This window comes from Lissotriton vulgaris, chromosome 2_1 (genome assembly GCF_964263255.1).
Source record: "Lissotriton vulgaris chromosome 2_1, aLisVul1.2, whole genome shotgun sequence".
Classification (NCBI taxonomy): domain Eukaryota; kingdom Metazoa; phylum Chordata; class Amphibia; order Caudata; family Salamandridae; genus Lissotriton; species Lissotriton vulgaris.
The window spans coordinates 332,282,564-332,294,709 of record NC_141687.1 but is presented as its reverse complement, the minus strand read 5'-3'; the positions used below and the strand labels follow the sequence as shown (position 1 = coordinate 332,294,709).

The window sequence follows — 12,146 nt, the reverse complement described above, 5'->3', positions numbered from 1 at the left end:
CTTCAAACTTCTCGATGCTACCATGTTAGAGATATAAACTATATGAGAGCTTCCTCTCCAGGTTTACAGAGGAAACTGGTTTATAATTATTCTGTATTTCAGATCAAGAGGAAAACAGATAATTATGTGGCCTTTCATGCTCCTCCTGGCATTGCACGCCTGTAGGCTTCTTCCAGCACTTTTAAGAAATGGCCACTTGTTGGAGCAGTTTTTAGGTTCCCTCTCACTAAGAAAGAGGAAAGGTTTGAGGCTGCGGGGATGGTGGCATCCTTGTTACTGTGCTTAGAGGCATACGTCCACCATGCGCTCCTAGGAAAAGTATTCCAATCATTTACTGTGGGATTTGCTGATCATAGTTTAAATTGCAACCATTGTTTTATCTCAGTCTGTCATGGTCTTCTGTCTAGTTTGTCCTGATTTGCTGTAACTTTGCTTTGTTTAAGATTAGGACTCGGTCTGCCCTTCGGTGATTGAGGGTTCTCAAGCGCTAGGTGCAGGGCACAATGCCATTCTTGAAGTCATGCATCCACAACCGATTATAATCTTTTTCCAGTGGCAGCTGGCAGGGCACTGGGGTGGGGGACATTTAAAAAAAAAAAAAGTTACCTTCTCAGGTCGCAGCCTCTCTTCAGCTATGGTCCCGGAAGCAGGAAGCACACAGGCTCCCCTAAGCCAATCACAACGCTTCAGTGCAGTGTTGTGATTGGTCTGAGCGCCATGGTTCGGCACTCAGTCGGGGACTGGGAGCCTGTGTACATTTCCCACCAGGCTGTGTATTACAGCCTGGGGGGAACATGCAAGGTGCGCATGACTGTTTGGCAGGCCCACCACTCCTCCCCCTGTTTCCCGTGCCCTGACCTAGCCTGATAACAAAGAAAAATAAAAAAGATAATAACACTATTATCATTTTATTTTTCCTTTTCTTTCTTTTTCCTTTTTCCTGCTCTGAGAGCAGTGGGGCAATGCTTCTTATCCTGGAGGTTGGTGCACAGTGTAGCTGATCCTTCGACACTCTCCTGACACCCCACCCCAGAAACTCAACCTAGCATTTTATCTCTCGAGGCAATAATTTACTTGCATTTTAAAGGGTAATCCAGTGCCACCTATAACATCAACTTTCTCGCGACTAGCTAACGGTAGCTATTTACTTTTAAATAATGACGCTTGCTGCGGTATGCTGGCAGGGATTCCGTACATGTGAGTTCTATTTTGATATGTGATTCTGTCTGTATTCCTATTTGACACATGTGCTGCAACTGTTACCTTCCTTTCCCCACAATTATAAAGCGCTCTGATATCCCTCGGGATCACGTTTGCGCTATATAAAACTTTATAAATAAATAAATGAATGTGTAGCTTTTGCATTCACCCCAAAGTACAGTAAAGGGGCAGTTGGATTGTGAAGTTTGTGTTGAGGCATTTCCCGGGGTGTGAATCCCCGTAATTGCTTTTGTAAAGCCTTCACGTCAGAGGTGACCTCTGCTGTGTCTTGAACCTTGGTGGAAAAATTTTGATGTTGAGGTCCCCTCCTACCTCTGAAAGACCGATTTCCAAGCTCACACAGTGCGACAGTGTGTCACACAACATCGCCTAAAGGTGAGCTTAAAGTCATGCAGTGGGTGAGTTTCTTCTCGGGGTTGGAGGTTCTGCACTGCTCATGTACATCATGGGTTTTCCTGTATCCGTGAAACATTGCTGGTTTTGTTGCAAAAAAATGTTGTACTCTTAATCTCCTTACTACTATTACCGTACTGGGCCCTTTATGATTAGACATTCTGCAGCATTTCTATTTCCCACCGAGGTAATGGTCCGCTGATGGATCTTTCTTTGACGATAGGAGGGACGGAACTTAGGGCAACTAAAACAACTTGTTAGCAGTCCAATGAGTATTATAAATTGATAGCTAACTCACAAATCTGAAGTCAGGTTTAAGTACATCACTGTCAAAACCACGATGTAGAAATAAAGAATTGCAATAGGAAGGTCCAACCTCCTAAATAAATTAAGTTGGAGTAGAATTATGCAGATCAAAAGTTCTGCTACAGCTACACAGAATAAAAGAAGTAGAACTTGATATTCCATAAAAGTGCGCTGATTCTCTCTACAACACATTTAAATAATTGGAGAAATAGCAGAGATTCAGTGGTAGAATCAACAAGACAATAATGGGCTCAGAGAGTGTAGGAACTGGGGTCACCAGTTCCCCGGGGGTAGCCTGCCACGAGCAGGTAGGCACCCGAAAGCTTCGGTGTAAAGTGACCATACAGCACACACATCTACTAAGACAATGAAACGCACACAATGACTGAGACCACACCTGTAGGTTTGATTCAGATCAATACGTTTTATTTAGATCAAGGTTCGGGGTAATCAATAATCAATTCAATCTTCTATCACGAGCACATTTCATTGGGCAGAGGGCTACCATTTCATTTAGCATTGGTAAAAGACTCCAGTGAGCATCAGAAAAACATTTCATTGGATATGCATCAACATTTCATCAGGTAAAATGAATAATTTCATAAGGTAAGAATAACCAATTCATCAAGCAAGGATGAGCATGTCACTAGGCAAGAACAAAACATTTCATGAAGAATAGGTAAAGCATTTCATGGATCAGGGATACACATTTCATCTGATGAGAATAACCAACTCCTTGAGCAGAAGGACATTTCATTGAAGGTAAACCATGTGTAAGGCTAAGGTGAGCAATTCTTTGGGCAAAATATGGACAATCCCTTAATCCGGGCCCAGCAGTGGCTAATGATCAACTTTACCCCAGGCGGGGTTAACTCTCATGGCCCAGCAGTCACCAGAGGGCTTTACCCACGGTCTGGCCCAGTTCAGGGGCCTTCTTTGGCTAATTAGGGCCAACCTGGCCCAACAACAGTCTCCCGCGGGAGGGCTGATCTCGGGGTCTCCCCGGGGGTTTACCTTTCTTCTTCGGCCCCCTCGGGGCCCTTCCGGCGGATCGGTGTACGGGGGGGGGGCTTGTGCTCTTTCTAGAGCCCTCCGGTGTGTCTGGCGCTCCGGGGGCAGGTCGCGGGGCGCAGCCGGGCTACACGGGCCCCGGCGCCGATGATTCAGCCAGCTCCAGGGGGTTCAGCACGTCGGAGGGGGTTCTCGCTCCTCCGGGCCCCCTCCGTGGAGATTCTCAGGCCGGCCGGGCTTCTCCCGACGTTTGGCCAATCCGAGGCCTCGTCTGAGGGGGTGCGTCTCAGCAAGCCAATCGGGCAGCAGTAGGGGCGGGGTCACGGCTAATGACGCGGTGCCCCCGTCACATGGGTTGAGTTTGCGGCCTCAGGGCCTAGCGCGGCCTACACACAGTCGCGGCGGCCTACCTCAGGCTCCGGGGGGCGCAGCGGGGATTCTTCGCTCTTGGGCCGGACTGTGGCGGTGATAGCGGCCCCTGGGTGCGCCGGAAGACGGCGCCTCTCCCGTCCACTCCTCCTGGCCTGGCGCGGCCCACAGCACGCGGCGGCGGCCCTCTCCTGGCACCGGGAGCCACTGAGGAGGGGGCAGATGAAGGTGACATCGGCACCTCCCAGAGTGCGGGGCCACAGCGGGGGCAGGCAGGCTCAGAGGCTCCCGAGGTATAGCGGTAAGTCAGGCGGCGCTTTTGGGGACACAGCGCTCAAGAGCCTCCGCGCCAGGGCACAAAGTAGAGCAGCACTCAGCATATTTAGCGCTGGGGGCAGTCTCAGCAATAACGCTTCTCAGTCCCAGCGCTTCAGGGGCGATACACACAAATAAGGCAGTTCTGGAGCGTGTGCTTCTCTGGTGCCTCAACAAGAGAGCGCTTGAGGGGCAGTTAGGCAGGTTAGGCCACACTACCGTGGCAGATCATCAAAGGGGACCCAGGTGGAGTCAGGGAGCGCAGGGGTGACACAGCGCCAATACCTGGTTGAGCCCCAGTAGTCCTTGTTAGCACAGGGGGGAGTTTCTTCTTGGCGCTTGGTGGTTCCTGCGCCCTTTGTAGATAGTTTACTGAGAGAGGGGGTGGGGGGGGGCTGAGTTGAAGGCTGCTGACAGGATTCCTCAGCAGGTCAATGCAGGTGGTCCCTGGGTTCCCATCCCGCCGGGCCAGATCAGTGGGCTAGTTCAGTGTTCCTCACACAGCTTGGTGGGCAGCGCCTAAACCCTGTCACCCACAGTGGTATAGGTTTCTGACTAGGCCCTACCGCCTAAGTCTCCTGCGTAGAGTCCCCCAGGTCAGTGATGCCCCAACTGACTAAAAACTTTCCCTCCTTTCTTTATATATGCCCAGGTCAGGTGACCACACTCTAAGGCGGCAAAAGCAGGCCCCGCCCCAATTCTAGAAGGTTCCAGGAGCTTCCCTAGTCTAGCTATGGGCAGGCAAGGCAGGCTGGTATTGCAACAATGTTTAAGGGTTCCAGCCAGCTCCTGGCAACTAGGGTGCTACCAAAAAGACCACTCCGCAGTAGCAGGGGCCTGTGGCAGCCATGTTGGAAGTAGAGAGCACCGGCGCCTTAGCATTGGTTAGCAATGGGAAGGTGCTCGGAGACCTACGGCCAACAAAAAAGAAGGTGGGGAAAAATGAGGCAAGGGCGAAAAAAATAGGGAAATCCACCCTAGGGCTGACGGGTCTAACAGAGAGTTATTAAATGAATGTTTATTGTATTAAAGATTCAAAATGCATGCAAATTAGCAGTCTTTTAAGTAATTAGAAAGAGTACTTAGAAATATCACACCTTGCAATATGCCAAACATTTAGGCCATGTTTTAAAGGATTATTATTGCATAAATCAATTTACAAAGGCAGAAGGATACCTCATTTATCTAACGGCTCACAATCCTATTGAAGAAGGGGAATGGATTCAAATGTAAAGTCCACCAAGGGCGAGTCCATTCAAATGGGACAAAAAGGAAAATAAAAGAAAATGAAAAATGTTTCGGCAAAGGCAGTCCAAAAGTAAAAAGCCAAAGAGGATAGGTTTCAAAATCATCAAAAATCTATCCTCATAGAATTCTGGTCTCAAAGTATGAAAAATCAGAATGGTGTTTATCGAGAGGCAAAAATCAAGTGGTGCTGATCCTCTTTTGGGGTTACTTCTTATTATGTCTCTGTTACAGTCCTAGTGATGCACCATCACACCACTGTCATCCAATTGTCATGTCCTCTTATTCAAATAATGTCACCTAAGACATTGGTAACTATAAGATGGTTTCCCATGGTTGTTATGAGAAACAATAAATGTAAAGTTCTCATAGGCCTAACAAAATTGAAAATGAATTTAAAGTATCAGTCTATGGTATCAGCTGAAAACCTGGTTCTCACAGGAACATTTCACTGTGAACATTAAAGAAAAATTTACGAATGTTGAATGTTTCACATGTACTTGAACAACTAAAGTAATATTTGCTAAACTGCAATGGACCGTTGTATTAGGCTTTCGAACAAGGCAGCTTTAAAGAAAGAGCACATATGTCAAAATCCTTTCATTTGCCTCTCATTTTTAAATAAAATAAAATCTATATCAAATATAATGCACTAAAATCATTTCATATTGTAAATAAAGTCGAACTTTCACCAAGTATTATTACATGAAAATAACCAATGTTAAAAATAGCCAACTACTACAATATTTTCTCAACTTTCAAAAGTATATAATTTTCTAAGTTCATGTAACAAAAAGTTTTTATCATTTTTTAAACTATAGAATTTTTAGTACTATCAGTTTACATTTCTAGTTCATAACTAGTATTTTCAGTCTTGCACCAACTTTTCTACGTGAGGCATTCTAATAAGAAGCAATAGAAACAGTAGGCCATTTTATTAATAGAGCAAACACAAGGAGCAAACACAAGGAGATGATGGACGGAGCGCTGAAACTTTTCTGACACTCATCCCCAGTCAGAGATCTGGGTTGAATCCAACATCATTCTTTAGCTCACTTCACCACCTCAGTTCAGACCCAGCTATATGCAAATCAGTCTTGAACCTGTGCCTCATGGGAGACCGAACTACCAAGCCAGGTCTTCCCTGAACCGGAAACAAGCATCTTGGGACCTGTTTCTGGTTAACACCTTTCAATCAGCCAGGCTAGCTTGAGTCTAGTGGCAAAGTGAGCAAGGGACCCACGTGTGGGCATACCATGCCAACTTGAGGCGAACAAAACAAACACAAGGAGATGATGGACAGAGCGCTAAAACTTTTCAGACACTCACCCCCAGTCACAGATCTTTCTTAAATCCATCATCATTCTTTAGCTCACTTCGCCACCTCAGTTCAGACCCAGCTATATGCAAATCAGTCTTAACCCTGTGCCTCATGGGTACAGTCCAGACCGAACTGCCAAGCCAGGTCTTCCCTGGACTGGAAACCAGCATCCTGGGACCGTTTTCTGGGTAAAACCCTTCATCAGCCACGCTAGCTTGAGTACAGTGGCAAAGGGAGCAAGGGATCCACGTCTGGGCATACCCTGCCAACTTCGGGCAACAAAGCAAACACAAGGAGTCCCAGGATCCTTGTTTTCAGTCCAGGGGAGACCTGGCCTGGCAGTTCGGGCTGGATTGTACCCATTGGGCGCAGGGTCGAGACTGATTTGCATATGGCTGGGTCCAAACTGGAATGGCATGGTGAGCAAGAAAGCGATGGATTTGGGCCCAGATCTCTGTACTGGGGTGAATGTATGACATAGTTCTGCATTCTGTCCATCTATTGTTCTTTTTGCATTTGTCACCGCGAGTGGGACGGGTATGCCCAGACGTGGGTCCAGTGCTCTCCATGCCACTGGAGTCAAGCTATCCTGGCTGATGAGGGCTGAAAGCCCGACACCGGTCCTAGGATGCTTTTTTCCAGTCCATGGGGGACCTGGCCTGGCAGTTCGGGCTATACTGTTCCCATTGGACGCAGGGTCAATACTGATTTGCATATGCCTGGGTTCAAACTGGAATGGCATGGTGAGCAAATAAACGAGGGATTGTGGTCCAGATCTCTGCACTGGGGTGAATTTTTGACATTGTTCTGCATTCTGTCCATCAATTGTTCTTTTTGCATTTTATTATTAGTACATTAATTCATCAGTAAATGTCAATAAACATTTTTCATAAGTAATCTCATGAATACAAGCATTAGCATTGTTTTCTGTATATGATTGTTCATCTTTCATTTAAAAGCACGCTTTTACGGTGCTTCTACTACACTTGTCTCAGCTTCCTACGTTGCTGCGTTTAACTTGTGCAAGGTGCACTTTCAGCTTTTCGTGTCTTGAACCAGTAAATATGTTGTGTATTATGATTTTTTAAATCTTGTGTCATCAGCAGCATCAGCAGCTTTTGTTTGCGTTTTTGGGGAGGGGTAGAAGGTCCTGCCCAAACCTAACAAACTCTAAGCCCCGTCACCCTCTTCTTGGCTCTGCCCAAACAGTGGCTGGACGTACAATGCTGGCGCAAAGCCCAGCACCCTTCAGACCCCACCCCTTCAAACACCCATCCTCCTCCGACTTAGCCAAACTATTTTTCACTTATGCAGTTCTAGAAAGATAATTTATATTCTTCATTTTTGGAACCTGAATTATCTGTGGGGTGCTTGAAAATGCAGCAGTTTGCTTTGAGACATTGTTTGGTTGCCTGATGTCTGGTGAAGCAGATTGTTAATGGTGTGATGCTGAGCTGCCTTGTCATCTCTCACAGTAGAGTGGGCTGGGACAAGGAGAGCCCTCCTGTGTCCAGGGGTAGGGCCTGTGCTACTGCAGTAAACCCAGGGAGGCGACCCTTTGTATCAAATTTATTTGGCGCACACTGGAGAGAGTTCATGGTTTAATGGCTCTGGCTATGGATTTGGAGCATGGAACTACAGGAATTGTCCCTTACTAAGTTTACTTAAGGCAAGCCAGGGAAACATTTTGGAGACAATGATGTGGACGTGATGTACTTTGAGGTCCATATTTTCCATTCCTCTTTCGCAATGACTGAAATTCATAAAAAATAACAAAATCCTGTAGTATTGCAATACGTCAGCGATTCCAAGATTAATGACATCGGAGGCATGGTACCTTCCACGCACTGTTGCAAGACATAGGAGAGTCTTTGGAGGTTAAAACAGAGCACATGAGTGCATTGTCTGATGCAGAAATGGCTGGATGTGGAGACATATATGGGGCCTATTACGGTGGAGGATTTTCCGCATCCTCCGGGCCGGCGGAAGCCACCGCCGGCCCGGAGGATGCGGAAAATCCTCTGCGGACCCACCAAAGACCCACCGCCACTTTAAGATGGCTGGTGGGTCCTGGTTTCCGTCCGCAGCTTTTCCTCTGCGGTTGGCTTACAACCGCGGCGGAAAAGCTCTAATATGGTGACGGTGTCTCTCAGACACCGTCAGCCAGATTAGGATGGGCTGTGAAACATGCTTTTCCGCGGCGGCTTTTCCGCCGTGGAAAAAAATGTGTAACTTCACTGCGGGGGCCCGTTGCGGGCCCCCTTGGTGAAGGGAGGGTGTGGGGGGTGCACATGGGGGGTACCTATGGTACCCCCCTGCATTTGTATGCAGAAATCGGCAGGCACCGCACGGTGCCTGCCTCTTTCTGCATACAAATGCAATGTATGCATTTTTACCATTGCGGCGGATGCAGCTTGAAGCCGCACCCACCGCAATGGTAAAAATAGAGGTTGTGACCGCCAGGGTGGTGGTCACATCCTAATTGCACAGGAGGGAACTCCGCATGCCATGATGATGGGGCAATAAATGTGTTATTGTTAGAGGAGGTAATAATACTGCCTAGTAATGTAGAGTATACCGTGCTTGATTCTGTAAGTGCTTGCATACAAGGAGTTGTTGCCATATTCGGAGCTACTACTTCGTGCAGGAGGGGTGGTGGTAGAACTAAGAGGTGCCTGGTAGTGGGGAGTTGACGGTATACTAGAGCAGCTTTGTGTCATTTGACTCAGCTACTTTAAACACCGATAGAGGAGCATGAGGCAAAGTCCAATGACCAAGAAAAGAGGACCCTAGGGCTGAGGATGGAAGAGCGAGACCTGGAGCTGCAGATGAACAATTGGGTGAGACTCGATCAGACATTACGATGAAGTAAAACTCGGAAAGCAGCTTTTTGTTCAAGAAAAGGGAGATACATTGCAAAGAGTGGAGCAGGCGACACCTTCTTTCCACACCCATCCCTTTCGGTCGCTCCCTCCCACGCGCACACCTCTGTAGAGACATCACCTGCTCTGGCCCTCCTTCTGCCCCTCCCTAAGAGATGGAGCTGTCAGTCACTGAGAAGGGAGTGGAGTGGAGGAGAGGGCAGGGAACCAGTAGGTGGGTACACGTGTTCATTGTCATGCGTAGGGTAGGGTGGGGTGTCATAGGTCAAGGAAAGGGCAACATTTGATGTATTGAAGGGTGATGCTGTGGTATTACAGAGAGGCTTTGCGGCAGGCAGAGGAAGTGGTGTTGGCAGCGGTGCACAGTGGGCAAGTGGTAGAGCTGTGAAGTGAATGCTGGATGAAGGCTTAGGAGGAGGTAGTGCTGAGTGAGTGCTAGTCAGAGGTCTGCAGGCTTCTCAGAAGCAGCAGGAGCAGCTCCCGTACTTCCCATCAGAGCTGCTCCTTAAGAGTCCATCTTGTGAACAAGAGTGGGGCTGCCTGAGACCACTGGTGGTCTGCGTCCCAGAACAACTGGTCCTTCTGGAAACAATAACGCACATTTGTGGGTGCATTTTTAGTGAACAACCCTCACCCTGTTGCAGTAAGCCGTCCATCCAGTGATAGGTGTGTACATGTCCCCTACAGTTTGTAAGTAACCGTCTGTCTTGGGAGTGAGTAGCTCACCTGGAGGAGTAAACCTAGACTTTGATGTGGGCAGATGTATTTTAAACACATCATCCAGATGGGAAGTATGACACATTAGACGTGTTTTTAAAACACGACTCGGAAGTCAGAAATATACAAATCTTTGTCATTGTCGACATGTCCTCCTGGGTGAGTCGTGCGCTTTATCAAATACACATAACATAACCTATGGTTGAGCTGCGAAATGAATGGGCGCTTCGTGGATGAGGAGGAAAGTGTGGGAGGAAGAAACTTGGAGCCAATGTGGAGAACTAATCACGGGGCATCGGAAACCATTGGAGTGCGGGCATTTAGGAAGGGTTTGTAATCTTTAATAACTGTCGCATGCAAACACGCAATGTATTGTTCAGAGACCAGATGGTTGAAGGATTGTCCTGGGATACTTTTGCAAGGGTTCAGCGAGTAAAGGGTTAACCTCTGCGCTTCGGCTTCTACCTGCTGGTGCTGGCCTGGGTTTAACATGCTGTCAAACTTCATGTACTGGATACTACAGAGGTTTTCGAAGGGGGTGCCTTTTAATGAGTAGTGCCAGGCGGCGGCGCTGAAAGAGTTAACGCAGGAGGGGGCGAGGCAGCTCCCTCCCTCTGTGGTGCTGAGGCGCATCTGCTGCCTCACACAACCTGGTACAGAGCCGCTGCGTCAGTGCGTCTCTGAGCTGCACTCCAGCAAACAGGCACTGTCGGGACAGTTCTCGCCTCTCACTCTGGAATCATTCCCTGGCTCCTGGCCGGATGCTCGCTGCGTCTAAGCGCTACAGTGATCCCGGAGGCTGCAGATTCGATGTCATTTGCCAGGGTTAATCCCTGACTTTCCTGGAAGCCGCAGACTTGGAAGGAGGCGCTGGCATCGCCGGGGAAGCATCACCACGCTGCCGCCTGCTTTTTTCCAAGCATGAGATTTTCTTTCGTTCTGGACATCTGAACCGTCCCTCCTCCAAAAACGCGTTGGCAGCCGCGAGTTTCCCAGGGTAGACGGCAGGGATCTGGCGGAGAGGTCTGGAGACGCAGCCGGGAGAGGCGCAGCCCGCACCGCGCACATCCAGGAAGACACCCCGTCCGCCGGGAGCTCCCGAGGGCAGAGGTCACGCAGTCCACACGGCTCTTTAACACCGGGAGTGTTGTCCATCCCTGCGTCCCGCCGCACAATGACGGAAGTGCTGGTCCAGCCGGACTGTAACCTGAACTCCGTGTGCGAGCGCGTGGAGCACTGCTGCCTGGACGCGGGGCCCAAGCGGCTCCCCAACACCGGGGCCCGGCTGTGGGGCCGGGTCCGCAACAAGCTGCTGCGACAGAAGGTGCCGCCTTTAAACCCTTACCTCTTGGCAGCCTGGGATCTTTTAGGGGGGTGGGGGGAGGTGTGTGTGTATGTGTGTGTTTTTAACAACGCAGATTGGCTGTGGTCATTCTGTTTAGCACGTAAAACAGCTCGCTGTATCTGGAATAGTGAAACGGGGAATGCACTTGTTTTCCTTTTGTTTACTTAGAACACTGTGGGGCTTATTTATGGGAGGTTTGTGCCGTCAGAGCATCACGTTTTCAGACGCTCCGGCTGCGCAAACCTCTCAACCATATATATATGAGACCATATATATGAGAACATACCATGCCACTTTGCTTGACTTTGCATGGCCACATAGATATAGAGTAAGAGAAAGCAGCGCAAGTCGCTGTGCTGCCTTACTTTGCGCCTGGGAGGCGTTCCATGTGCGTTGCAGTCCGAGCCAGACTGGGAACCAAAAGCGGCCCTGGCAAAGTGCTCGGCTGACCCCCTCCCTGGGGGGTTGGGGGTGCTGCTGAGCTCTTTGCCAGCACCGGTTTTCGGCCGATTTTTTTGCAGGGCCGATTTTGCAGCTATTCTGCGAAAAAGGCCCTGTAACAAAAACGGACCCAGCCAGGGCCGAAAACCGGCCCCCACCCGTGCCGCGCACCGGAGGATTGCCCGGTGCCCGCTACAGCCAGTTCGGCCCTGATTGAAGTGGGGTTTCCCATGGATGATGAGAAATATTTGTATTTCGCCTAATTTTTTTCCTCTTCTAATTGTACGGGGAAACAACCTTCACAACGCAACTTTTACAACGCACTACCATTACAACAAAACTTTTACAACACAACATCCATTACATCGAATGCCATTACAACGCAACCATTACAACGCATGACACTACAACGCATACCACTACAACGCATGTCATTACAATGCAGTCATTATAACGCATACCATTACAACGCATACCATTACAACGAATAGTACCCTTACACTACCCCTACACTATCCAACAATTACCCTACTGTTGCACTCCCCCTGGAGTTAGAATAGTAATTTTTACCCCTCCACTA

The 12,146-nt window shown here is 48.6% G+C and overlaps 1 protein-coding gene across 4 annotated transcripts in view; it reads left to right on the top strand.

Moving 5' to 3' along the window:
- ABR (ABR activator of RhoGEF and GTPase) overlaps nt 1–12,146 on the top strand; it is a 1,286,060-nt gene that overhangs the window by 1,132,401 nt on the left and 141,513 nt on the right. Inside the window, exon 1 of one of the 4 annotated variants that reach the window (XM_086955073.1) lies at nt 10,807–11,104. The exons of the other annotated variants lie outside the window; for them this stretch is intronic. Coding sequence (XP_086811199.1) covers nt 10,955–11,104 — 150 coding nt within the window. The 5' untranslated portion in view covers nt 10,807–10,954. Of the gene's footprint in view, nt 1–10,806; nt 11,105–12,146 lie in introns of those variants that run through there. 4 annotated transcript variants of the gene reach the window in all.